The following is a 27,408-nucleotide window of genomic DNA, read 5'->3' as shown; positions in this document are numbered from 1 at the left end:
TTCATAGTTTTAAAATCACCTTTTATTTTCCACTTAATAAAGTATTACAAACTACTTAAAGAAACAAATTACAAATATTCATCATACCAAACTTTACAATTTACATACAAATTAAAACTCACTAAGTTTACTAAAATAATGACCATATCCAGTATTCTCACTACAAATAAACATGTTTTAGTATTTCCTTTCAACTAAACAAAAGAAAAATTACAACATTTTCTTAAACTAACTTTACATAATACAGATGATGGTCCAGTGTCTACTATTGCTTTCACGCGAAAACATTTGCATAGTTTTCATAATCTTGCATTGTTCAATCATGGAGGACATTATTTTCATTGCTTTATGGTTCAGTAAACAATACAAATCAAGGATGATGTCAAAGTTCATCACAGATATTGATTACCAACCAACTTATTTCTGGAAAGTGTCGGCATTCAATATCTGTAAAGACTACAAAGTAACAGAGCATATCCAAGACGTGAGCATCCTTAAACCACCTGTGTTGTGATAGCTTCCATGACGCTCTATTACTTGGTAGCTTCCCTCTACTATACTACTGTATACACTTAAGAAATGAAAGTGTTCACTGAAAATATTGATGACAAAAATATCTGCTTTATGTGAATCTTTTTCTTTTATTCAAATAAAAAAATTAAAAGTTTTCATTGTTTAAATTCAACACATCTTATTCTCTCATTGGATAGTTTCAAAACATTCAAATCAACTCGATGTTAATCAATTATTGCTTGCTTATATTTGCTTTCTTGTTTGGTTTCTGGGGCTTGACTTTCTCGGAAATGTATACTTGCATATCAGTAATTGGCCGGTATGGTGACTGAAAAGATAAATGTAAAACTTATTAGTATTTTTGCTCCTCAGTCGGAACTAAGTTAAATTCTAGATTGTAACTATTGTATAGTTTACCTAAGCAATTGCAAAAACATCATAATACTACTAACTCCACAAATTTTCACACAACAGTGAAGCAGAACAGATGTGGTGTTTATATTACAATAAAAGATAGATAGATTTTTATTTTTATATAGTTCAGTTTGAAGAGAATCATTTAACAACATTTTGTGAACACAACCCAGACCCATCTGTTGTACTGTACTAAAGGTGATGGATGGCAATTCCCATATTCCATTAACACCAACATGCATTGTAAACAGTAAACTCTCCCAATACCTTTGGGTTGACCTAATAATATCTGAATAATTTGAAAGTCTGGCATTCAGAGTGTGCTTTTAGGAATACAGTATAAGGATTTGGGTCTGATTTTTTTTAGCATTTTCCGATTTTCAGGGTGTCCGGTATTGAGTTGACTGTACAAATTTTTTAGAAATTAATGTTTTTATAAATTTATTGATTTATGCACAAACTCACATAACAATTGTGAAAACCCAATATTATTATGTTTGTAAGAGATGTAGCCAGCTTACCTTGATCAATGGATTGAAACACTTCTCACAGATGCTGATGCCACTTCCTTCTTTATCAGCTACACACTTGCAAACTTGACATTCCATTGGCACGGTTGTCTGTAGCATTCGTTGCGTAAACACATCAATGAACTTTTTGTCGTTAATGGATTGCATGTCGAAGATTGTACCATTTGATTCAAGAGCGAGGATGGCGCACTTGCTAGTTGGTTCTTTGATGCGACGACGAAGATCAGCATCACCCAATTGTCCAGATGATGACTTGCGTGTGAATGCAAAACGTTCATCAATACCTGAAATAAGACCAATTTAAATTTTAAGCATTGATATTGTAATTTTGAAGTTCATATTATTGTCTTTTGCCAACTCAGACTGGCTAAAAACTTTTATGTTTTTATTTTTCATAAAAACTAGCGAAGAACCTCCTATTTTTAAGCTGAAACTCCAAAATTCCTTATTTTAAAGTTGCTCTCTTTCATCCAGATGATAATGTACTTACCATATATACTGACGTCTTTACCAGCCTTTCCAGTGAAGTTGTAGTTCATAAGTATGTTGAAGTTAATACCACGTTTAATAATAGTTCGGCTAATCTTCATGTACGTCATCTATAAAAAAAACATGAAGAAGTTTAGTGAAGAATAACAATTGAACTAATGAAAGAACAATTACAACTAAGGTCACACATATAAATTGTATACAGTTTTCCCACTCAAGAGGGATTTTTCTACAATTGGTAGATATGGTTAACTGGTGTGCATTTGAACAAACAATGTGGATGAGATTTAATTTTTTTAATAACCTCACAGATGTAATTCAAACTGAGCAGCTGTCCATTAAATGATTATCATATGCTCAAATGTTAAATTTACGTGTTTTGGCTAAGTAAAAACATCTTTATTTGGGGGGGGGGGGGGGGGGGATGGAATTATTAACACATTCTCAAATATTACCTTACTGTCCTTGCATTGGGAACAAGAGATCAGGATGATATTCTTGGCAACACCAGCACGGAATGGATAGTTAGCAGCCTTCTCAAGTGCTTTAAATGTGTCATTGTTACCACCTTCTCCAAACTCCAAACTGTCAATTCCAAGCTGTAGCTTGCGCTGATGGTTGAAGATTTGATGATCAATTGTGTGCATGTGAGGTATATCATGGATATTTGGACCACCAAATCCAACAAGACCGAAGCGATTTTCCTTCATACCTGTGAAAAATATATAGCAATTAACATTGATAGAAAGTTTACATTATATGTTTAACTAACAGTATTGGGTTATTACACCAGATCCAGAATGAGATTAGAATCTGTATTTTCTACCATTAATCCAATGTGTTTTTGACTTAGTTATCTACACTGAACGAAATTTCAATTGGTGTGACCCTACCTTAAACTCATATAAGTTCACCGCTTACCTTTCTTTTTAAGTTCAGTGTTCAAAGAATCTGCAAGATCTGGTAGCCTCTTGACAACTTCTTGGGCACATAGTTTCTCTTCAACAACAAAGATGATATCAGCTGACTGTGGTTTATCATCATCTTCTTCAAGACGTTCCCTTTCATTTTTATAAAAGTCTTGGTTTTCACTACCTTTGCACATGACTAAAGTGAAAGAGAAATTGTTTTTAAACATAAATATTATGAAATTTACCATAAAACCATATTAAATTGAATCTTTCTTTTGGTTAAATAACATAAGTTCTGAGTTCTAACGAGGAATGCATGTGCATCTCATCTGAGCACCAGATTAATATTCTTTAAAAAAAATAATATAATACACATACCACATTCCTTAAGAGGCTTCAACATAACTTCCTGTTGTCTGCACTGCTCACGGTAGGCATTTGATACATTACATATAGCTGATGCAATATCATGACCGAGCAACAAACCACACTTCTGGTTTACGCACATTTTGTAAAACATGTTTCGATCCACCTGAATGAAATGAAATCAATATTAATATAAAATGATTGTTTCAGAGTTATTATTTTTGTTAAAATGTGGAAATATGATATTAAAAAACAATGTATTTGAGACATAAGAAAGAAAAAACTGTAAGACTGTAAAAAGATGAAGTGCAAGATATTTGAAAGAGTAATTATAAAGCCATTGAATAAAGCTTGTATCTACAGTATTATAAACTATTATATGTTTAAGAATAGGATGAGCAATATTTAAATAGCAACATTAAATTAACATTAAAATAACATACCTCTGTAAAGCAGCGACTAAACTCAGATCTGAAGTCTAAGAAAAGCTCAGCACACCTTTGGTTGCTCTCCAACTTTGGATTGGCATCGCAACGTTTAGCATCATTATCGTGATCATTGCATTTTCGGCCCACCTGCCAACTACGAGCAAACTCAGGAACATTGTCGGTGACGCGTCCATTAGACTTTGTCATGTCATCATTCTTCTCGTAATTGTAGGTACCGAAAAGTCCACGGGTTTTGCCAAAGTACCAGCCAGTTACGTTCACAGTGCAGTATTCACTGTACAAGTTGCAACGAACGGTCACGCCATTGGTGTTGTCAACACGGATGATGCCGTTGTCACGAATAATGGTGGTCTTCTCAAACTGGATTGGTAGATCAATTACACGATCATTCTTCTTGACCTGAAAACAATAAATATATAAATTAAATATATAAATGTTATTTACTAGCTGAAGAACACAATTAAAAGGGGTAGTGTATGCATCAAATTATACATTAAAACGATTTTTTCATTGTAATATTTAGTATATATAAATATATTGTACAATATATAAATTATTACTTTTAAAGGTTATGCTATCAATTAGAAAGGTACATTTCTAGAAAGATACATACCTGCCAATCTGAAGTGATTTCAATGGTCTGATCGTCGACTTTGACAACAATAGATCTGGAATCAGTGTTTTCTGCTCTGTCATAATCCACAATGACACTGAAGTTTCCATCAATGAAATCACTAGCCAATACGTAAGAGCATTTGTTGGAGAAGTCAAAGTACGATTTATCAAAGGTGGTGAAGTGTTCAGTTCCCATCATCATAGCATATGCTAAAAATAACAGAAATGACAAAGAATATTAATCAAACAAAACTTTATTTATAGAATATTCTGTATATTAATTATGAATTTAAAAGCATTTTCTGAAAAAAATATGAATTCATATAAAACATTTTTTAAGAAGAATTATACTTTAACAGCATGTTTTGATAAATAGTACATACCTTGATATGGTGGAATAAGGTTCTTTGGTTGGATAAGTCTCTTGACCATGTAAAACCAACTCCATACTTCAGTAGACTGCTGTATGTACTGATCAACATACTCATTCAGAGAATCTGAACCCCACTGTTCCTTAAGACTCTGCAGATATGTGTCACTGAAGAGCATTTCCCTCTGAGCTGCTGCCTTTGCTAAAAGGTTCTTCTTGTAGCCTCCTAGACGTCGATATACGGTTGACTGATATCCTTCATATTCGTCCATTTTTTCTCCTTGTGTGTATACCTCTGGCCATTGAGTCAAAGTTTGCCATTCTTCTTCAAGGAAAAGAAGGAAGATGATTTCACCATTCTCGATGTCAAGTTTTTCTAGCAAGTATGTGCTGCTGTTGTACTCCTGTGCTTTTGCATACAGTTGTTCTTTTAGATCCTGATATCTCAACATGATAAATCCTTTTACTTTTTCCATCAGTGAGCTAGCAATACAATTCTACAGACAAAAACATTTTAAAGAAACAGCCTATTAAAAATGTTTTAGATTTAAAAGAATCTAACTAGGCTCTGGTCAGTGTCAGTCTTAAATCTTGTTTGTAATTACACTAGTTTAAAATAATTAAAAACTATGTTTTGTTACTTTATTTGACCTGTCTGTCCCCTGTCTTGTCCAGACTTATTGAAATCCCATTTTATTGAATTGAAAGATTATTTACTTTAGTATTGTTTGCCTGTGCTCTTCTATATTCTTTAAGCTCGGTCAAAAGATTCTTCAGCAAAAAGAGGTCCTCTGAGTTCTGTATCTCATGCATACTCTGTGCAACACTTTCCATTATGTCAGAAGCCAATTCATTGTTCTTTACACTTTCTATGAAGATCATCAAGTCATTGTAGAAAGTGGAATCTTCAAAGTTCAACTTCATCTCATCAAATCGTTCTCTAAATGCACCTGGACAAAACAAACATCAATTTATTATTCATGAAATATAAAAGCAAGAACTCAATCATGAGTTTAGTTAGTTATCTCAATGTAAGCAATTTGATATTTATTTATTATTATTTATAGTTATTGTTTAAAGTTAGGTTTTAAGAATTGTCTGTGTTTTTAAACTTCTTGTGTTTAGGCTTGGTCTATCCCTAAATGTATTAGTGGATGAATGAGGCAGAATTAGTAGAAGAATAATGCTGAATTTGTGACAAAAAAAATTAGGCTGTATTTGCAGAAATCTGACGATGTTGCTAAAAACAGGAAAGAAGATATAAGAAAGATACTCTACCTTTAATATTTACAATGAAATTTTCAAACATTTCTCTGATTATTTCTTTTTTGGCTTGAATATTGAGTTTCAACGTATCAAAATGGATCTTCTCTCTAATCATTATTTCAATGGTAGCGTTTGTCAGTTCTTGTTTGATCAATTCTACATCACTAGCCATCTTCATTTTATATGATTCACCAAAAGCCTTGAACTCGCCAATCATACGTCCATCAAACTGTGCCTTGTAACTTTCAAGAGAGACTAAGGCATTCTATAGAGAAATTGATAACAATTTATGTATAACATCTTTAGAGAGATGTAGCTAGATGTCTGCAACAATACATTTACATTATACATTTCATATTAACTACTACAATGTGTATTCCTCACCTCTGCCCACAATTGTATTTTCATTTTGAGATCTTCCTTGAGCTCTTGAATCTCAGACTTCAGTTCGCGAAGAGTCCTGTTTATTTTCATAAGTGATGGTGTAATTTGGAGAGCAATATCTGCTTTCATTGCTTTAATGGTTTCCTGTAAACATTTGAAAAATGTTGGATGATCAAAATTGGTAATTGTGAACTAAATTGTATACAGCATTGAAAATGAACTACTACTACTATAAATACATGTATGTGAAACATATTAAAAATGAGGAAATAATCAAAATGAAAAGTGTTAGGTTACATTTTTTTTATTTCTGGAAAGGATAATTTTATATTTATATTGATATGCTTACATTTATTTGTATGATGCGACTTGACATTTTACTCTTAAACACAAACAACTTTGTTGCAAGATCCCGTTTAATTTCGTTTAACATTTGCTTGTATTCATCATTTTCTTGAACAAAGTCCATCATACTATCATACAAGCGACCTCTGAACTTATCCATGCGTGACTTCATGTTGCTGGATCTTTCAGCTAAAGAGCGGTTAATCCTCTCGGTTTTGTTTGAAATGGTAGCCTATGCAAACAAAAATTGTGTTAAATTATAACAATTTACAATGTTAATACTGACACATATTTGATTGGTTGACTTCATATCACATGCCATGTATTATTTTAAGGATTGTGCGACTACTGTACGCTCAGTCTTTTATAAACATTTTGAGCCGCCTTTTCAATTCTAGATGGAAGAAGCAGATTAACGGAAAAAAATATTATGTACATTTATAAAAACAAATAAAACATTTTTTCAACACTTACATTAATTTCTTCAATCCATTCTGGACGCCAATGGATCTCGTTTCTCAGAACCTTTGGACTGGTGAGTACAACACGCACATGAGCATCATTTGTAAGTTGTCCCTGGATCATTCTGGTGAGGTCAGCTTCAAGAGCAGTGTCATTATAGTAACCCATGACGATCTTCCAGTAATCATCACCTTCCTCTGCAAATTCAAACAGATAAGTTATATCAAATAATAAAAATTTTGGAAGTTATAATCATTTTTTGCAAGAAATCTCTTAATAATGTATTGTTGCTCCATAACCTTTGGTGTTAACATGTGACATGCAAAATTTTATCTCAATTTTATTTTGATAGTGTACGATCTTTGCTCATTCTCAATAAAATAAAACTCACCTTCAAACATAAGTTTGTACTCAATCTGTCTGTTGATCATGTCCAATTCAAAGTAACTAGGTATAACTTTGTCGTTATATTGATTGGTCATATCCAGACGGTAATGACCATCGGAAATAGTGACGATCTGACCTCGGAACCACATTTCTCTTACTGGTCCATTGGTCTAAAAAAATTTAACATAATTTTCATTCTGGCATAGTAAAAATTGTGTTTTCAACAAATGGGCCAAATTATGTTTTAGTGTGATAGATATTTAAGAAATCTTTTCATTTGGCTCAATATCTATATGAAAAAGTGTTTCAACCTTGCCTATGGTTTCAATCTTTATTGACAAACACTTTTGGAACAGTGGCAACACACTCAATAGTGGTGCAGCCTAATCTCATTCGAATCATTAACTAAATTCGAACTTGTTACTATGACAAGTTAGGTGATTCATCCATATTACCAGAATTGTGTAAATTAAACAAGATTGTAATACGATAAAATACAAACAAAATACAGTAAAATATATATTCTTACATGGATCTCATACTTCTGTGAAAGTTTGTTGAACTCTCCCTCAAAAGCAATTGGAATATAGTCGTCGTCAATAGCAATTTGCGATTCCAATCCAAAACTGCCACGTTCAGTGTTGTTAGTGAAAGAGCATGCTAGAGTTACATCAACATTACTGAACAAATGCAGTACTTCCATTCCCATGGTGTAATCACTGGTATATTCAACATTTGTGTTGTTAGTTAAATCAAAACTGAAACTGATGGCCTTTGTTTTGTCACTGCTGTATGTTACATCAATATCAGTGCTGAACATAGTGTTACCATCGAACAGTTTGCCAACACCTTTAATTGTGATATCCTAAAAAAAGAGTAATATTGCTTAGAAATTGAATATCGAATTCAGCTTCTAAATATAATAAGTATTCTCCTTCTAATAAAGTTTTTCGTCTACAGTACAACTTATGTTTTAAAGTACTTACATGTTTATCAGGTCTTGAGATAATAATTTCAGACATGTGATGAATTTTATTGTCATTTGTTTTGTTCCTGTATCGGGTAGTGACAGTTGTTGTCAAATCATTTCTGACAAACATAATCTATGGATTTAAAAGTAATACATTAAATAAAAAAATGTATGGAGTTAATTTTGCTAACCCTGACATAAAAACATGAATGCATTTAACAACTATATATATACACAACTGTTTGACTGAAATGTTTACTATTTGTCTTTTTAAAATGTGTAGCGTTGTTAGCTATTGCAATGTTTCAATTGACAAATTTAAACCATTTAAATTTGAGTTTGTGTAGAAAAAGTGCTAAACAATATTCACATTCCGAAATCAAAATTAAACAAATAAAAAATCCATATTTACCGTTGAGGTGGTCTCAATAGCATTAATCACAGATCTGATATCCAATGCCATGTCTTGAGGAATATTTGGAACAACAAATGGATGTCTTAGGTGGACAACATTATGAATGTTGTGGTTTTTACCGAGGTATTGGTCAGTGTTGGTGTGTTCCATACAGATTTTATAATCTTCACTAAGATCACCATACAAGAAACTTATATATTGAGAAATGTCCTCATTTTCAGTTTCATAAGTAAAATTGAAGATCATGTTTCTAAGTGGAGCTTCTGTGACCTGTGGCAACCTGTTCTTGAATAGGTATTGAACCTTTTTACGATATTGATTGGCATAAAGTGTTTTCATACTTGTCTCAAACTCAATCTGTAATAAAATGAATAAATAAATAAATAATATGAATGAATGAAATATTTCTTGAAAATATCTAATTGATAAAAAATGTTTTGAAGTATAGCTTTTTTTGGAAATCATTCAAAACCACTGGGTTTAATGTTCATTTGCAAACTAATTGTAGCATGACTACAACTTACCTGCCGGTCTCCATCAACAGTAATGTTGGCACCAAACAACTTGCTTGCTCCTCTGTTCAACCGAGCAAAAACAAGATCAAAACTCATATCATAACCAGTAATATAGGTGTTAGCAATATTCAGAGCAATGTCAAATTGTTTGTCTGATTCAGTAATCATTGGAACCATGTCAAAGTTCAATTGCATCGTCTCAGCATCAGCCTGTGTAACAGTAAATTCAAAGCCAACACCAGATGGAGTCTTGCTCAAGATTGTCCTCAACTTGACATCATTCTCTTCTTCAGGAAGATCAAACATCCAAACAATGTCTTTGATAGCACCATTCTTTTTAGTTTCAAAGACCAGATCAGTTGTGAAGACATTGCCTGTGGTAAGGGAGATCTCAAGATGTGGGTTGACTCTATTTCTTGCAATACTATTGTTAAATAAAAGACCAAATGATCGTTCTGGTGTTGTAGTAGTCATCTCAAATTCTAGTACTTTTTCGGTTTCTGTGTTTCTGGTATTCAAAACCAAGCTGTTTCTGATGGTTTTTTCTGGAGCATAAGTGACAGACAATACAGATGTTAGAGCACCCTCAGCACGGCTAAACATAAAATCACTTGAAACACGCTGATCTGGAGCTTCTAGGGCAAAGATTACTTGATGTTCTTTTGTCATCTCATCCGTTTTATTGGTGTGGTCCAGTTTGACAGCAAATGTTTTACCATCTTCATTTCCTGGTGTGAAAGTAACAGATGTTTCAAATGAAGTTAGCTTTCCACGTTGTTTAGCAGAACTAAATACTTCAAATTGGTTTTCTGGTGTTTCAAATCGTATGGAAAATTCTCCATGCTTTTTGTCATCAGTCGTCTTATTGCGAAGGTTGGTACTAAAGATAAACTTATTCTGAAGGACTGTTAGTGTTGACTCAAAGCTGATCAAGGTCTGGTTTTTGTATTCAAATTCTGACGCCCAAGTAACATCTTTCAATGATTCAAGGATAGGAATATTGCAAGTAAAGGTTAGTTCCTTCTTCAGTTTTTGACTATCACTCAAGTCATCTAATTCCAACTTTGTGAAAACAATTCTTTCTTGGTTCTTTCTTGTGGTTAACTCTGTTGTCATCTCTCCATTGGTCAATTCAATGTAGTATTCAATATCAACCTCGGTTTCATCAGGTGTGGTAATGCCAATGTCGATGCTATGTTTTTTGTAAGTGTCATCATCTTCTTTTACAATCTTCTCCCAAGTAATAGCCATTGAAGAAACTTTATCAGCCTCTGTTTTTAAAGTTGTGGTAGCAGTTACTTTGTTCTCAGAAATTCTCTGCCATGTTTGCGTAAATTTGCCTTCTCTCAATGGACAGGAAAGCTCAAATACCAATGATCCTCTTGGTAAAGTTTCGGTTCCCTCAGAGTTTAGGTTAAGTTTGGTATGGAAAAGAAGTGTAGTTGAAACAATCTCTTCAAGATCAATTACGATATCCAATGGTTTATCAAAGTTTCTTGTCAGAGACTGTGTGATTTGGAAATTCTTTTCCAAGGCTGGGATGCGTAGATTAAGCTGAAGATCATTCTGAATATTGTTTTCTGACTTGGCTAGTTCAAAGTTGTGCTCCAGTGCAATGAACTTATCTCCTTGACAATCGATATTACTGTAGCAGAGACGGTGAGAACTTTCAGACTGCATTGCATTGAATTTAGTGTTAGAGTCGATGCGGAAGTCAAACTTGGGATTCTGAGAGAAGCTCATACTGGTCATAAACTCATATTCTCTGAATTCCTGGGGATAAAATGGAAAATTCATGTAAATAAAAGACATTGTCTTAAAGAAAGGGCAGAAATATGTTTTATGTTTTAGATATAAAATTTGAATTTACTTAATTACCAGAATTCTCAATCAGAATACAAAAGGTAAAAATTGATTTAATCCATAAAATTATTTTGACGATTATATGTGTCAAAATACATTTAATGTTGGAATTGAAAATGTATATAAAAAAAACCTACATCATTTGTTTTATTTGTCAACTTCATTGCAAAGTTCATGGTACGACTGTCTTGGTTACGTGGTACATATTCAATAGTAGCTGATGAAGTCAATTTATTGCCCTTTTTGACGATTTCTCCATCAATTCTAGCGGTGATGTAGCGACCACCAAGATTCAAATCTGTTACATATGAGGTTTTCTCCTCACCAATATTTTTCTGTACATTGCCTAATGAGTTGAAATAGACAAAATAGAAAACTTTTTAAAACGTTTAAATAGCACTGATAATTTAATTAGGATTAAGGAGGGAAAAAATTAGTTCAAAGAATCATTGATCAGAGCTTTGAAGACTATAGGCAAGAAGCTATAATATGGAAATAAATTGGATGAAATAAGATAATTTTTGGTAGAAAAAATTACTAAAAAAGAAATGGAGAGATAGTAATAATCAATAACACAAGAACAAGAGTGAAAAATAAATCCACTTGAATAAAAAATGATGATGATAATACCTGACAGAGTGATAAGGTTCTCAGAGGGTTTGTTAAAAACTAGGTCAATCTCAGTGCGTTTCTGTCCAAAATCTTTGGTAACGCTTCCCGAAAGGCTGAAAGATTTGGTTTCTTGTTGACAGTTGTATTCAAAGGTGACAATTGGTGAGAATTTAACTCTTTGGTTTTCTTTGTCTGGTTGAATATTCAAGCTGTAGAAAGTCTTCATCACTTGAGCATCATCAATAAAGAAAAGGACTTCCAATTGCTGCATTAATTCATCTTTGACCAAGTCAGCTAAAGTAAGTAGAAAATTAAATCAATTAGGAATACAAATTCATCAATTTTATTGATGACAAGAAGTTGAAAATAAAAAATGGTACAGGTATCTTATGCAGTGGCAAATAAAAAAATATAGGCATAGGCATACAGTGGGTATAACAATGAAAATATGTGTAACACACTATAATGTAACATTTAACATTAAAGATGAACTAAATTGTTGATAAAAAATTGATCAAAATTTGATTATATTATTGTAACAAAACAAAATCTTATTGGAGTGGCGGCATGCAGAGGTTGAGTAATGTAACTAAAACACCTTTTTTTAAACTGTGACTTAGTATTTATGAGTATTAACTACCTTTTTTGGAGTATGTATAATAGAAATTCCACTGTATCAACTTACCAGAAAGAGAGGCAGTTTTGGTTGGTGTTACCAAATCAATGGTGAGGTTCTTGTCTGCACGATTTAATGTCATGTCAAGTGAGTAGGTACGTAGAATGGTTGTACCAGGTGTACCAACCATAAAATGTACAATATCAGTAACAAACACCTCGTCATTAATTGCAGTCTGTAATGAAATTCGAAATGTTTTGTATACATTTTATAGTACTTTCATTTAATAGATATAAATAAATGATATTAATAAAGAAAATGATGCCAAAGAAGAACAAAATGCTCTTTTTCTTGTCACATGGATTGCCATACCTGTTTCTTTTTGTATGAAGCCTCCATTCTGTATTCGGTTAGAGATACATCACGCTTCTCCAAGTAAATTTCAACATCAACATTTCCAGACAATGGGAAACGTGGGCTATTTGGCTGTGGGTTAAGAATGTGCCAAATTTATAAGAATACATATATACAGTACATAGAGAAATCTAATCTTCAACCATGTAATATCTCAATAAGGGTAAATGATTGGATATGAAGACATCCATTTTATTGCACTATTACGGTAACTAATCTTGTAGCAACTTAATTTAATACGTATAAAACAAACTACAGTGAAAAATTCATTTTAACCCCTTAACTATCACTAAAAAGTGGACATACTTAACACTTACTTTCATGATACTGCTTGGGAAATTAGCCTCAGCACACAGAGCAACACCAAAATATTGCTCTATATCTGAACCAGTACACAAGTTCAAATCCATCTGGGTATCTGGATTGCCTTGGATTTCCATCTCTTCTTCCATGCGGATCAAGTACAGATTTGATCTGAAGCAATAATAAAAATAATATACGTTTGGTTTGACAATCTAAAAATCAATTTATGTCTTCCTAATTTGTATCTTTACAGCCATATTTAATGAACCAGCCACCGATGGAATGACTTCAAAATTAAGTCTTATTATGGTTAGAGGTCCAGGTAGGCCTAAAGACCAAATCTAAGAGTGAACTCAGAAACTTGAGATCACTTAAATGCCAATTATGTTTAATAAATTTAGAACTACAGTATAAGAAATCATGAACACAATTTCCTCTTCAAAATCTAAGCAAACTTACTTTACATCTGCAATGTTAAGACGTCTTTCTGGAACCTTAAGATTAAGGTTGAATGCCTTGCCATTGGCCAAAACAACACTGCCCTCAAGTGATGTAGAGGTGTAAGCACGAGCTACGTGTTTAACTCCGGTTCGAGCAACGAAAAAATCGGTTTCCATAATGGTACTGACCTCCACAGTTGCACTAAGTTCAAAATTAACAAAATTAGTTTGCTTAAGCAATTTTCAATCTCAGCATTAGCTAACACACACTGTATATGGACATTTTATTAATAAAATTTCAAATATTCAAATATAATATAAACAAATACATAATTTATTATAATGTGTATTTCATTATGTTCTTGGTAAGAAGCTATGTTTTCACAATTTAATTTATCTGTAATTAAGAGTTAATCAATTGTTAATCAAATTTACCTTGGTTCAATCTTGCCAGTAATATCTAAACTTCTTGGGGCAACCATTAATTGGCGGACATCCATCTTTCCAGAAGTCTTAAGTTGGACTGAGGCACTGCCGTTGACAGAAATCTTGATTGGAACACCAGCACAAGTTGGAACACAAGTATTAATCTCCAACAACATCATGTTCTTGCTGTATTCCATGACTTTCTCCTTTGCAAGCTCCATTACAAACTATTAATCAAATAAGAAATATATCGTTTATCTATAAATTCTTAATAATGGATACAATTTTTTTATTTAAAAGTATAACCATACCAATTTACATAAGGATCTAACGGCATGATACTCAACTCTGTAAACAAGAGGTTGCAGGTTCCAAATAATTTTTATCCATAAAACAACACAAAATATATTTTGTTGGGTAAGTTTTCATGATTATCAAATCATGTTTTCTGTCATGTTGACATTCATGGTAAAGGTAACAATTAAGATAATCACAATTAGGAGTTTAAACAAATGAGTAATTTAGAAACACACTAACCTGAAGCATAGCAGTGGATGGGTTTTGTAAATTGAAGTCTTTCAATTTAGCCAAATCAGCAAAGCCAAGCTCATTGCCAAATATCTTCCAGTAAACAGACCCCTGAAGTTTGTCTTCAGCCTGGATGTCAAGCTGAAAAATAAAGGAAAGGATTATAAGAGGCCTGACATTTATTAACTCTTTTGCTTAAGTCAATACCAGCATCAATTGGGGTTTTTAAACTGATTTTAAATCTAATATTTGAAATATACAGTTTTAACACCATAGTTTCCTTGCAAATGACAGACAGACCCTAGGAGCAATTAGTGGATTTAATATATTTATAAGAACAATATTACTTTGAAATCAATATTCTTCCAATGTCAGAGCTTGCTTAATAGTACTCACGTTATCAAGTAGATTGTTCAATGTGCTATCTCTAATGGTTGCACGCTTTTGACGTCTTTCTGGAGCCATCAGAAGATCCATAATTCCATTTTCTTTTAACAAACCTTCAGGTCCAGCCATTGATTCAAGGAAGTACTGAATTCCTTCTACACGGCCACCAATCTCCAAAAGGTCGATGGAGAATCCAAAGAGATCAATCTTAGAATCTACAGACACTTGACGAGGAATGAAGGACTGGGAGGAGAAGATGACATCACTCTCTAAGGTGGCACCAAACCCAGTAGTATCTGCAAATTACAATATATTAAAAGACATAGTTACATAATTAAACATTGAAAATTACATACAGTACATAAATATTTCATTAAACACAACAAAAACTAACTTTGGTATGAATCTTAATATATAAAATCATATAAGTGTATATTAATATTAAAGTTTTACTAACCATTGAAAAATGAAAGTTCCATATTGCGGGAGAATTTTCTTGGGTCCATGCGGAATCGTTTAAGTGCACCGCTTTCTTGGACAATTGCACGATGATCCTGTTTCAATGGGTCTGAGGTTGTGTTCAAGTTCTTCAAGAAACTCCATACGTAAGAACCAACTAAAAGAAAATATTTAAATCGTCTCAATTAGATAACATTTATATATAACTGGCAGTATATGTAAAAATAAGTGTGGAAACAGAGATGTTATCAGCTGTTGTAAAAGTTATTAGTTACTGAAACTGAGATAACCCAAGAATGTGTGTCAAAAAATCTGTCCTTCACAATAATTTCAACAATTAATGACAAATATTGCAGATAAAGATGATATTTTATATTGAATTACCTTGATCAGATTTCTCAATTTCCATTTGATCTATAACTTTTTGAATCATGTTGGCATCAAGACATTTCATGGCACCACGGAATGCTTCAATTCTAATCTCACTATCTTCTTTCTTGTCCTTATACATATTGAGCATGATGTCACGCTAAAGAAAAGAAATATGTTTAAATACAGTACAGTATACTCCGTACAGCATATTGTTGTATTTTATATATTCTTTTCTATCAGAAAGTACATTCAAATCTAGGGTAGTGGCTATGCGGTTAAGACTACAAACAGCCATAATATCGGTTCAACATAGGCCATAGTTTTGGTGATAGAACAAGTATTCTCAGATAACTTAAAACTGGAATGAGTTGGTGAATCAACACTTTCCAAATAAGCCGTACTTTAGGCATAGGTAGGCCTAATGACAGACAAATCTAGGTCCTAAGCTGAAGTCAAGATTTGAAGTGAGGACCATTCAAGCATGAAACCACCAAGCTCAGTAGTAAACTTACATTTCCTTTTTCACATGGAATGCGGCGAAGAGCTTCCATGGCTGCAATGCGTACACCAATTGGGTTCAACTTCTGTTCAAAGCATCGGTCAAGTGTTGGGATGACGGATACAGCTTGTCCAGAGTTGCCAAGAGCCTTCAGTGCTAGCATGACCTAAATACAAATAGTTAAGAAATTATTAGAAAGTTTTAGACAAAATTAAAAAAAAAAAAGATGAACAGCTGTGACTTGAAAGTTGGTTTAATCTAAAACAGAAGCATGGAATTCCTCCATTCTTGGAATTGTGAAGACATTGTAAATAAGCATTCCCTTCTTCTTTTTATATTTTAATATGGTTAAAGAGCTTTGCTGTATCAGCTCCAACATTGTGGAATTGCTAGTATATCATTTGACTAATTGTTTTTCATTACGTACTTTGAATTTGTTCTCGTCTGTGTTGGCTTTACAATCAAATCCAAGTGTTTGTTCAAAGAACTCAAGAGCAGTTGGTACTGGTGTGTAATCCAGACAGTTTTCATTTTCACTACAGAATTGATGAATCAGTGCAGAGAGTGAAAGGTACAGGGCTTTGTCATCATCTCTATCTCTTAACAGGTTCTGTAGATACAATACAATTATAAATAAGTGACAAAACGTTCATGATCCAATCAATATAAACAAATGTAATAACAAATCAATAGACCAATCAACAAATCAATTAATATTTAATTAATAGTCAATCAACTATGGCCATCTAACCAACCATATTCCAAAAAAATAAATGCCAAAATTAGATTTTTGAAATAAAAAAATGGTACAGGGTATTGAAGCTAATTTGCCACTACGTACGGTAAGGTCATTGACCATGTCAACAGATGGATGTCTCAAGAAAGCAAATGACATTATCCATGTATCGATTAATTTTTGTTCAACTGCTTCAGAACGAATAAGATCAGTCATTACACCAACGCATGCTGTGCTCTCACATACTGGAAGGGCATCGATGACAAATCTCCTAAAATCAAACAATAGTTAATACATTTTAATGCAGTAAGAGTAATTACTGGTGCAAGAAATATGTCATAGGTCACAGGTTAATGTCATGTCACATGTAAAAAATTACCTATTACTTAAAAGCAGCACTGTAATATTAAATGTGCATGTATCAAATTATGTTTTTTTATCATTTTATTTTCGGTCACCTGATAATACATGTCATAGATCACAGGCCATAAGTCAATGATTAAAAATGACCTTTCTTACCTCAATGAAGCACTGTCACCGCAAATCTCATTGTTCATCACCTTGGACACAACACCTGCAAGTGGTGCCTTCTCAAGCTTGCGCATCTGGAAAGCAACTTTTGCAAATCTTTCAGCTGCTTCTGGGCCAATATCTGAATCGATGTTATCGCAGACCTCTTGGAGAGTTGCTTCAAGCTCTTGAGCATCAATTGAATCTTCCTTAACAGTGTGTTCAAAGAGCAGATCGGTTTTTCTGTTGATTTGTGCTGAAATAAATATGTAAGTAATAGTTTGTAAGAAAATCAGTTACAACTTAGCCTTCTTAACAGGTAAAATTAAATCATTAAAATGTAAGTCAACAGATGACCTATGACCTATGCATTGATGAGTCATCAGTTATCGCTTGGACTTAGAAACTACAAAAACTGACAAGGAGAGTGTGTATGCACTCACATTAACATGACCTAACCTGTTCCTATGTCATCGCAAACCAGAAGCTTAGTATACTTACAATCAGATCTTTGTGGAACATTTACAATGTTGGAAATTTCCATGATTTGTACAACGGTGGTAACAGCACCACTTTCTCCTTTGGAAAATGGTTTAACAAGGTGTTTCTCACGACACAAGGCTCTTTGAAGTCTCTGACTTGTCCATTGTTGCTCACAGGTCTGAGTGCTGTTCAATACACTCATTGTGGGCTGTTTTAAATTAAAAGTAATAGTTAAGTGACTTATATATATAATAGATGTTTCAGAAAAATCCTTTTATACTTTTATTCATTGACATCTAACCAACTGATATCATTTTTGTTTTTTAGTAATTTGCCTTCAGATATAGACCCTAATTTAACTTATTTCTGAATACATAGTTGTTTTTTCTAGTTTCTTTCTAAATTAATTTATCAATATTTTAGTTGTGTTCACAGAACATTAGTTATTCAATGAGGGCTTTAATAGTGTAGCCCTACACAGCAATTACTATTTTGTTGTTTTAACAAGTTACTAAATGCTAGGTAACAGCCTAAAACATTATGTGTTACTCACTGCATGAGGTAGAAGTTGTATTGCCTGGACGGATGAATCAATCTCACCACGTTTCTGACATCCCATGAAGTCCTTTGACTTAACAGTTACACCCTCATCAACCTTTTTAAGGTCAACTGGGCAGATACCAGTTACATCAGTCTAGGTATCAAAAAAACATTAATAAATCAAATAATATTATAAGTTATAAATAATAAAACTCGTTCTACGAGTGGTCTAAAGATTCATCCAGAATACTTAGTGGAAATTGTTAAATGGAGCATTTCAAAATAGGGTAGCCTCGGAATAGAAAACACTATAAAATAGATCGCTAATAATTAGTGCGCTTATAAATAGGGACAGCTGTGTGACAATATTGCAGAACACTAACACCAATGGCTCAATGGGTGTAGTAAAATTATAGATAAATAGGAGTGTTGTAAATAAAAGCGCTGTTAAGATAGGGAAACCGTTAAATAAGAGCATTGTTAAATCAAGGTACTGTTGAATATGGAGAGCTGTTCGATAGTGCTATAATTAAGACATCTTCTTACCTCCATTGATGGTGTCTGGCTTTCTGGTTCCATGGACAAGACTTGAAGTGAGGTTCCTTGGAATGCAGACAATACACCACGTTTAAAGTTGAGTACCCATGATTTTTCCTCATCTTCTGGACACAGTGTTTGAATAATACCTTCATCATAACTGAAGCGAAGTTCTTTGCTCATCAACTCTGATCTAAGGAAGTTATTGCTTTTTGAGATTGTCAGTGACCCTTCAGAATTCTTTTCTTGAATCTGAACCTGAGAAACCTATATGGAGTAGATTATAAAACATGATGTCATCAAACCAGCATAATAATAACATCAAAAACACACTTTGCATGTTCTGCAAGGTTATTTATACTGAAAAATTCAGAATAACTTGACAATTGTAGGCGCTACAATTCCTCCAATTTTGTAAAGGTATAGGGAGCTTTAAGCAAGTATTGTACTGTTAAAATCAATGACCATAAATGAAATACTGTACCGTTAAAACCATTTCACAGTTGTCAACAACTTCAATGTTTGCGTTACACGTTACAACAACACTAGAATCTTCATCTGACGTTCCATTGATAAGTGATGACACAGTTATACTGTAGTCATATGTGTATTTCTTGTTTAATTCATAACCAGACATATCTACACAAAACAATTCATTACATATCAAATAAAAATCAAAATAATATTATAGTTAACCCGGAATAGGTCACACTTCACAATGTAGTATAGTGATGATTTGTACAACACTCAAGCACTGTATTTACTTCAGGTATCATCGTTATAAACTACATTGTCACTCTGCACTTACAAGATCAATTAATTTTTATTTTTAAATAAAATCTGAAAATATTTAATAAGGACCTTCAACAAATAATACTCAAATAATTCGCAAATAATTCCATGGGCTTCGTTTTGAAATTTTGTATTTAGTTGAAACAGTTTTGGAAACAGAAAAAATCTTACTTTTACAAGTTTTTCCACAGCGTTCTTCTGTGGTTTGCCATGGCCCTGTAAAAAAAAAAGAGTTAGTTTATACAACAGGTATATTCAGTAAATAATTTACTATGAAATAAAATGTTTCAGGTATATAAAAGAAAATTAATAATTAGTTAATAATATAATAATTATTCAGCCTCTAAAAAAAATTGAGAATAAATGTAAAAACAATAGAATTAAATAATAATGTAGTATAACTATTTTTTAATGAGAGTTGAAAATATATCAATATTATAAAATTATGTTTACAACAAGAGCTTTCGAAATTGATAATATCGTATAGTGCGCCCTCTATAAATAAAACTTTTTGAAGAGTCTGCACAAAATGGTAGCCCGCCCTCATTAGAACAGATAAAGTATCTTTGAAGTACTTGTTTGGATAAGAAGCTGCGACTGTATTATTTTCTACAGCGAATAAAAGAAAAAAATCAATACTATGCTATAAACAGGATTATCTACAGTTTACTTACCAATTTAATTGTAACAATTTGAAAATAAAATTGTAATGAAGAAATAATAATAATGTATAATATTATTTTTTACCAAGCCAGTTCATTAACTAGACAATTCATGTAAAACAAAGAGCTTGGTTTGGTTGGTTGGTCCGACAAATTATAAACCTTACTTATCTCCAACAAAAAAAAGTGTATGTAGTTGATGTTTCAAAAGAAACTAAACTACTGAATAGATATTCCATGAAAATGTGTTTATTAAACGCATTAAAATCCAGAGGTTCTTTAAATTCCCAAAACAACAAATTTGTTAAATTGTAATTCCTTTTTGATCGCTGATAGAATTAGAAGATGCAACAAAAATCCTTTAAAACTAAAATTGTATAAAAAGCAAAAAGAATAACTTAGTATTTACTTACACGCAAGTGTGGTGGTTGCCAAAACCAAAATGCAAAATACTAGTTTCAGCCCCATTTCGAAGCAGAGCCGTAGGCCTTCTTACGAAATCTTGACTGATTAATTGTGGAACTACTGCAGAAATGAAGAAACGATTCGTCCCGGACCTTTTATACTTATCACCAAACAATGGGGTTCAAAAGTCGTTTCATCATCAACCAGGTCTCAATTTACTTTATGCTGACGGAACGAAAACAGCTCTTCTATCATGTGTTCGCTACACCCTCTGCTCGCGCAAACGGCAACAAAGCGATTGGGTTGCTATTTTTAGTGCGTGACCTAACGTCAACAGTACAGAGTTTATGCTTATAATATGTAAATTTATATAAATTTATTAAGCTATTCTACGTGATATTTGTTCTAATTTGTTTTAAATAATCACGAATTAAATATGCATGTGATTAATGATATTATCAATAAATATTTTGGAGGACTATAATTCCGACTTTAATCACATAGGCCTAAGTGGGTGTTTTTATACTTTGGGGGCTATACAGATTAGGGATATAGCATAAACATTGTTATTTTTCCATTGAAAAAATATTGAAATATATTTGATAAAAACGGGATTCCCAGCAGGCTATATTTTTCGATCTGTTTTGACACAGTAGAGTCAATTATATTTTTAGGGTTTCAAAATTAGTAAACCGGATCTGAAACAAATAGGTTACAAATGAATTAAAATGATTTATAACCTCTGAAACGATAAGATATTGAACTTTACTAGGAATGCAATGAGTAGGCCTAAATACGTAATTTGACGGATTAGTCTCTTGTGATTGGTCAACTGGTCAAATCATGGAGGAAATTTATTATTTCATTTTTCATTTGCGTGTACTTCACTATGTTGACCAATCACGACGCGAAAGTAAAATTTAATTAAAGCATGACGTGATGGATTGTTTTAATCCATCGCTTCCACATTGGTCAAATTATTTGCATTGCGCCTACGTCCCTGCGTTGCGTCTTAAAGCTTCGTTCTCACAAGGACGCAACGCAATTAAGGACCGTAGCGCAACACAAGTAAATTGACGAATCACACTTTGCGATGGTTATTAGAACTGTCCGACTTTTTGTTTGTCATCTAACCTGCGTTGCTTGCAACCAAGTTTTACGAATAGGTAGATATCAGCGTTCACTGTAGTCAAACGCTTGAGATTCGCAACTTATATGAATATAAATAAAATGATACTATCTAGATAACGGTAACGGATGGTTTTTTTTTCAGACTTAAGAACGCAATCAAAATTGTTATAGGAATAGCTTCTTTGTTTCTTTGTTTTGTGATAATTAGGATTGACAAGTATCACTGGAAAATTAAAATGAGGATATACAAACAACAAACAAAAGGCGGCTAATGAGATGGAAACATTGTTGAAGTCAATAAACAATTAGTGATTTGCATGTGGACGGTCTCGAAAATAATATTAAATTTTAAAATCAAACAATTATCCATAACGAACAACGTTATACAATAGTTAATTAATAACCGTATACATCTAATTACTTTAATTTGTTTACTTAATATCTGTTCTTTTTTTTCTCAGATTTTTTTTAATAACATAAAAGAAAAATGGCGTTTTGTATACGGTTTTTATTAATTTTTTTTGGTAAATTTTCTTTTTTTTCGATTATACATAAATATAAATAAATCTATGACATGTGACGGTCCATAAATGGAAGAAAATGGGAAAAAGTGGCAGTGGGGTGGCTGGGTGTACTAGGCCTATTGCTAAATATAATTAGAAAGTCACGAGGATTATATGTGTACAGCCACATCAAAACCAGGCACTTGGTGAAATATTTTTTTTTAGTTATTACTATAATTATATTACTCACAATATATCCTTCAAAATGGTGTTTGGATCATTTAAATCAAGCAAATATTCCCAGAGTTATAGCAATAAATGTATATAGCATTTATACAACAATTTACTTTTAAGTACTGAGTAATTAACAGTCAAAGTTTAATGACAAATCAGACAGGAAGTTGCCCCATGCTGTTACAGATTGAACAATTAATACCTTAGCAACACTACCTTCTTGATAAACAATCATTCTGAATTTGGCACACCTGTTCAATATAGTGTTTTCTGATATTCCTGAAAATTTCATCAAAATCCGAGGTGGTTATCATAGTTAATTATGACGATTACAAAATACCACTAATTTACGTAAAATCTGTCAAATTCATTTATAATAGTGTAGTGTAAGAATAATACAGTAGGCCTACTAGTAGGTATTCAGAAGATTTCCTTAGCTTATTATTAGTTCTGAACAAATTTTAAAAAAAACAGCAAACATTTTATTAATGAACTTTATTCAATTTTATTTCTCTTTTTACTTTATTTTATCTGCTTTTTATTCAAAATGGCGCAGGGCACACAATGTCTCTCGTTTCTGGTCGGCAAAATTCAGTTACCAGTATTTTATTTGTGAGTGATTTGTATTGCACTTGTTTTTACTGTGAATGTTATGTAATACATCTATTGTTGAACCAGCACCTGGCCTGATCATGACAGATAGCCACACCCGATAGCTTGAACAATGTTTTTAAGCATGATGAATAACGTAAAATTTAGCCAAGGTACCAGTATTTTATTTGTGAGGGATTTGTATTGTACTTGTTTTTACTGTTGTTAATGTTATGTAATACATCTATTGTTGAACCAGCACCTGGCCTGATCATGACAGGTAGCCACACCCGTTAGCTTGAACAATGTTTTTAAGCATGATGAATAACGTGAAATTTAGCCAAGGTACCAGTATTTTATTTGTGAGGGATTTGTATTGTACTTGTTTTTACTGTTTAATTATGTTTCGCAAAATATCCATTTATTGACAGGTACACACAATCCCCACACACCCGGCCCATCATTGGCATTTTAAGCATAATGAAATTTAACCAAATTAAAATAAATAAAATAGCCTAGTAAGTAAAGCATTGCAGGAGGCTTATTATACTATAGAGATGAAAATTCTATCTTATTTAAATTGGGCTAGGCCTTTACACAAATCCCTATCTAGCGACAAGCGCCTGGTTTTGATGTGGCTGTACACATATTAGTAGAGTACATTGACGCAAACAAAGTTTTTTGTTGTTGCACACAAGGATCTTACAGGAGGGTCAGTTGGTTTAGTATGACATGTTCTCGTGTATGCGTTCATTTGCACCATTTCTCCATGGCTGTACAGAAAAAAAGAAAAAAGTATCTACAACATGCGTCGAAGGTCAAATTAATATAAACATATATTTCTACAAAAATTGTCTGGTAGTAAGTGGTACTTTAAAATATTCATCCATAAAAAAAACCCGGCAAGATAAATCAGGATCAAAAACGGATGCGCGTAGCTTCAGTAACGTTTCACGCGCGTTGGCTTACGTGTCCGTGTATTTGGAAACGGAAACGCGTATGTCTACGTTAAGGCTGGTTTCCTGTCGACGTAAGAGGCAGTTTTTCTAACGTCAGTTACGATTGTTACGTCGATTTTACGTAAGAAACCAACATTTGACAGGAAACCGCTTACGACAATATTTTGGTGAAATCGACGTAAACGCAAGAAAAATAGACGATCGACAGGAAACCGGGGTATCGAATCTCCGTCTGATACGTCGATTTATCGCGAATTAACAGGAAACCGGGATTTTATTGCTTGCGATCACTTGCGTTGCGTTATTAACGATTCTTACGTAAAGTTGACTTGGAGTCAACTTTACGTAAGCGTAAGAGTCGTAAGCGCAAGATATACAATGGAAAAGGATAGGCCTATTTTTAATAGATACGAAAATACGAATTTCATTAAAAAAAGCAGCTTTTTTACAACACCTCTTTACCAAAAAAGGATAAAAATTAGCCCTATATTAAAAACGTACAATTATATTAAAGTTCTTTCTATTCACACTTTTCTTTATTTTATTGACACATTCTCATTCCGGTAATTAAGTTCATTAACTATTCTTTTATTAGGAGAAATGATTCGATGTTTTTAAACAATTTAAACCGGCACTATTTGCTCCATCTGAGTTTTTCTAATCAATGTTTTTGTTGTTTGTGTTGTTATAAGAAGCATGCTATTAGACTCTGATGCAGTAGATGTAATATTAAATATACAGAAGGTAAGATATTTAATAACAATTAATAATAATAATAATAATAGTAATAATAATAATAATAAAGTTATTAAATAATATTTCCATTCAATATCCCTCCACACTTAATAATAAGAAGCATACAGTAAATACTTGTTAAATAAATTTATTTACAAATACATTCTGCACAATACTATTTTATGGATTAGGCCATTTATATAAATTCTCAAAAATAATAGATGCATACACCATGGCATACAGAATATACAATACCGAAAATCAAACCTTTAACTAAATACTAATTACTTACTTATTAACTAAATACATTTTTAAAAAGCAAACACAAACACTTTTACTGATTACCTTAAGTGATATAGGCCCTACAGTAACTTTCTTTGCATACACTGTGTCACACAATATATATGATACAGGAAATTAAACCTTTAAATAAATCTAAAAAGTTGAAATACTAAAACTATAAACATATTTTTAAACTCTGAAACTGTGGTACACTGTACTGTAATTTTTCTCTTTCAGATGGGGCTGAATTAAGGACACAAGTTGATTCAATCTTTCTGGTGTCATTCTTGTATATCTATTTAATAAAGCAAAACAATTTGTAAATGCAACACATACACTTTTAATGTTGATACATTATCAATGTTAATATCAATGTTTTGTTTAATTTTCAGTGGTACTAGAAGCAGACTTTCTGTTCACATGTAAAAATGTTAATAATAAATAAGTGTGATATTTCCTATGTACTGGGCAGTATTTACTTTGGAATCATTATAGGCCTCATTTTGTGTTTAAAATTTGCTCTGTAAAAATATTTAACATTTTAAAACTAGTGTGTTGAAGCTTTTCAATAATTATTTTAAATCAAAGAAAAATAATTAAACATATTTAAAGTGTTTTTCACTTGTTTTTCTTAAGTTAATGACTACAAATTTTAATTTTATAGAATTTTCCTGTTAAGCAGCTGACCTACTGTTATTAGTTATAGTTATGTGTACAGTATAGATAACATTTTTAGTTACAAAGATTTAGTTTTTAAACACATTCCAACCAAAGGGCATGTAAAAGAGAAGTTTCACTGTAGATCATTTTTGTTGCAGTTTAGAAGTTGGAATTATTGTGTAGAGTGTGTAGATCCAATACATTAAAATTTTAAAATGTTTTTTTTTTTTAATTTGGCCTATCATATAAAATAAAGTCACACTAAAAAAAAAAGAGAGATTTATGCCTAATTTCAAAGCTAGCCTAGAGGCCTACAGATGGTGGTCCACTTAATTGGCCTAGGCCTAGTACTTGTAGGGCCTAACCTAGTAGGCTAGTATAGGAGGCCTACTACTACTAAGTACTAGGGGCCTAGGCTATATATAGTAGGTAGGCCTAAAAAAAGGCTTTTAGTAGTAGGCTAGCCTAGGCCTAGTATTACTAAAGTAGGCCTAGGCTAGGCCTACAAGAAGGCTACGGTCTAGGACATTTTTAGTACAGGCCTCTTGCCTATATTACAGTAAAATAGTAGTGGTTATGATGTAGGCCTAGGCCTAGGCATGTTTTATGTAGCTAGTAGGCCTATGTACAGTATATGCCACACAGCATGTATGCCTTTCTAAGCCTAGGCTGCCTACCTGAAAAACAATTGCCTGACATGTGCAACCATCGATCGAGCAAACACGGAAGCGTAAGAAAAAAATTTCAACTTTACGTAACGATCATAAGACGACCGTAAGCGCTTGAAGTTAAAAAAGTCAACTTTACGTAAGGGTCGTTATCGGCTCGTGAGCCTGCGGTTCAGAACGATCAAAACGACGTTCATTTTTGTTCAACTTAACGGAAGAGACGTAACAAACGCAACAATCGTAACAAACGTTAGCATTTCCAAATCTTACGTCGACAGGAAACCAGGCTTTACGTCGACAGGAAACCAGGCTTTACGTGTACGCGCGCATTGATGTTAACATAAGTTTACGTTACGCATACGCACATCCGTTTTAACAGACTTTTATGACTGTCGATTGAAAATTAATTTTGATTGCATTCTTTGCGATTGATTTTTTAACGTTCAGTGAAATGCTGATTAATATTCTATTAATTAGTTATTCTGTGTTAATTTTAAACAAAACTACTAGGCCTAGTACTAACACAAGTATAGAGACAGGGTCAAACTGGCCGAATTTTATCGGGAAGAAAAAATAGGATTGGTCACCAAATATCACACCACTTTTTGATCGTGGCTAAAGTAATGTGATTGGTTGAACGTTTTGGCACCGGTAGCGGAT

General features: G+C 32.8%; 1 protein-coding gene across 1 annotated transcript; it reads right to left on the bottom strand.

Annotated features, from left to right (window-relative positions):
• Positions 1–21,111, bottom strand: LOC144844712 (apolipophorins-like). The gene is made up of 40 exons (XM_078701740.1): positions 20,994–21,111; positions 20,090–20,134; positions 19,611–19,765; positions 19,136–19,393; positions 18,603–18,743; positions 18,068–18,257; positions 17,576–17,822; positions 17,162–17,327; positions 16,748–16,930; positions 16,334–16,486; positions 15,834–15,978; positions 15,448–15,606; positions 15,000–15,286; positions 14,613–14,744; positions 14,085–14,302; positions 13,669–13,851; positions 13,224–13,380; positions 12,865–12,978; positions 12,562–12,727; positions 11,895–12,170; positions 11,402–11,610; positions 9,411–11,174; positions 8,884–9,243; positions 8,488–8,604; positions 8,031–8,366; positions 7,506–7,671; positions 7,127–7,311; positions 6,657–6,884; positions 6,308–6,451; positions 5,936–6,188; positions 5,375–5,607; positions 4,671–5,154; positions 4,286–4,497; positions 3,667–4,071; positions 3,236–3,389; positions 2,868–3,053; positions 2,402–2,658; positions 1,948–2,056; positions 1,449–1,741; positions 1–841 (listed from the first exon to the last, which is right to left on the bottom strand). The coding sequence occupies exons 1-40, from the start codon at positions 21,046–21,048 to the stop codon at positions 746–748; spliced, it is 9,621 nt and encodes a 3,206-aa protein (XP_078557866.1). The 5' UTR covers positions 21,049–21,111; the 3' UTR covers positions 1–745.
• Between the last annotated feature and the right edge of the window lie 6,297 nt (positions 21,112–27,408).

This window comes from Antedon bifida, chromosome 6 (genome assembly GCF_963402885.1).
Source record: "Antedon bifida chromosome 6, ecAntBifi1.1, whole genome shotgun sequence".
Taxonomy (NCBI): Eukaryota; Metazoa; Echinodermata; class Crinoidea; order Comatulida; family Antedonidae; genus Antedon; species Antedon bifida.
Note: the sequence above shows the minus strand (reverse complement) of the source record. Positions and strands in the feature narration are given on the sequence as shown.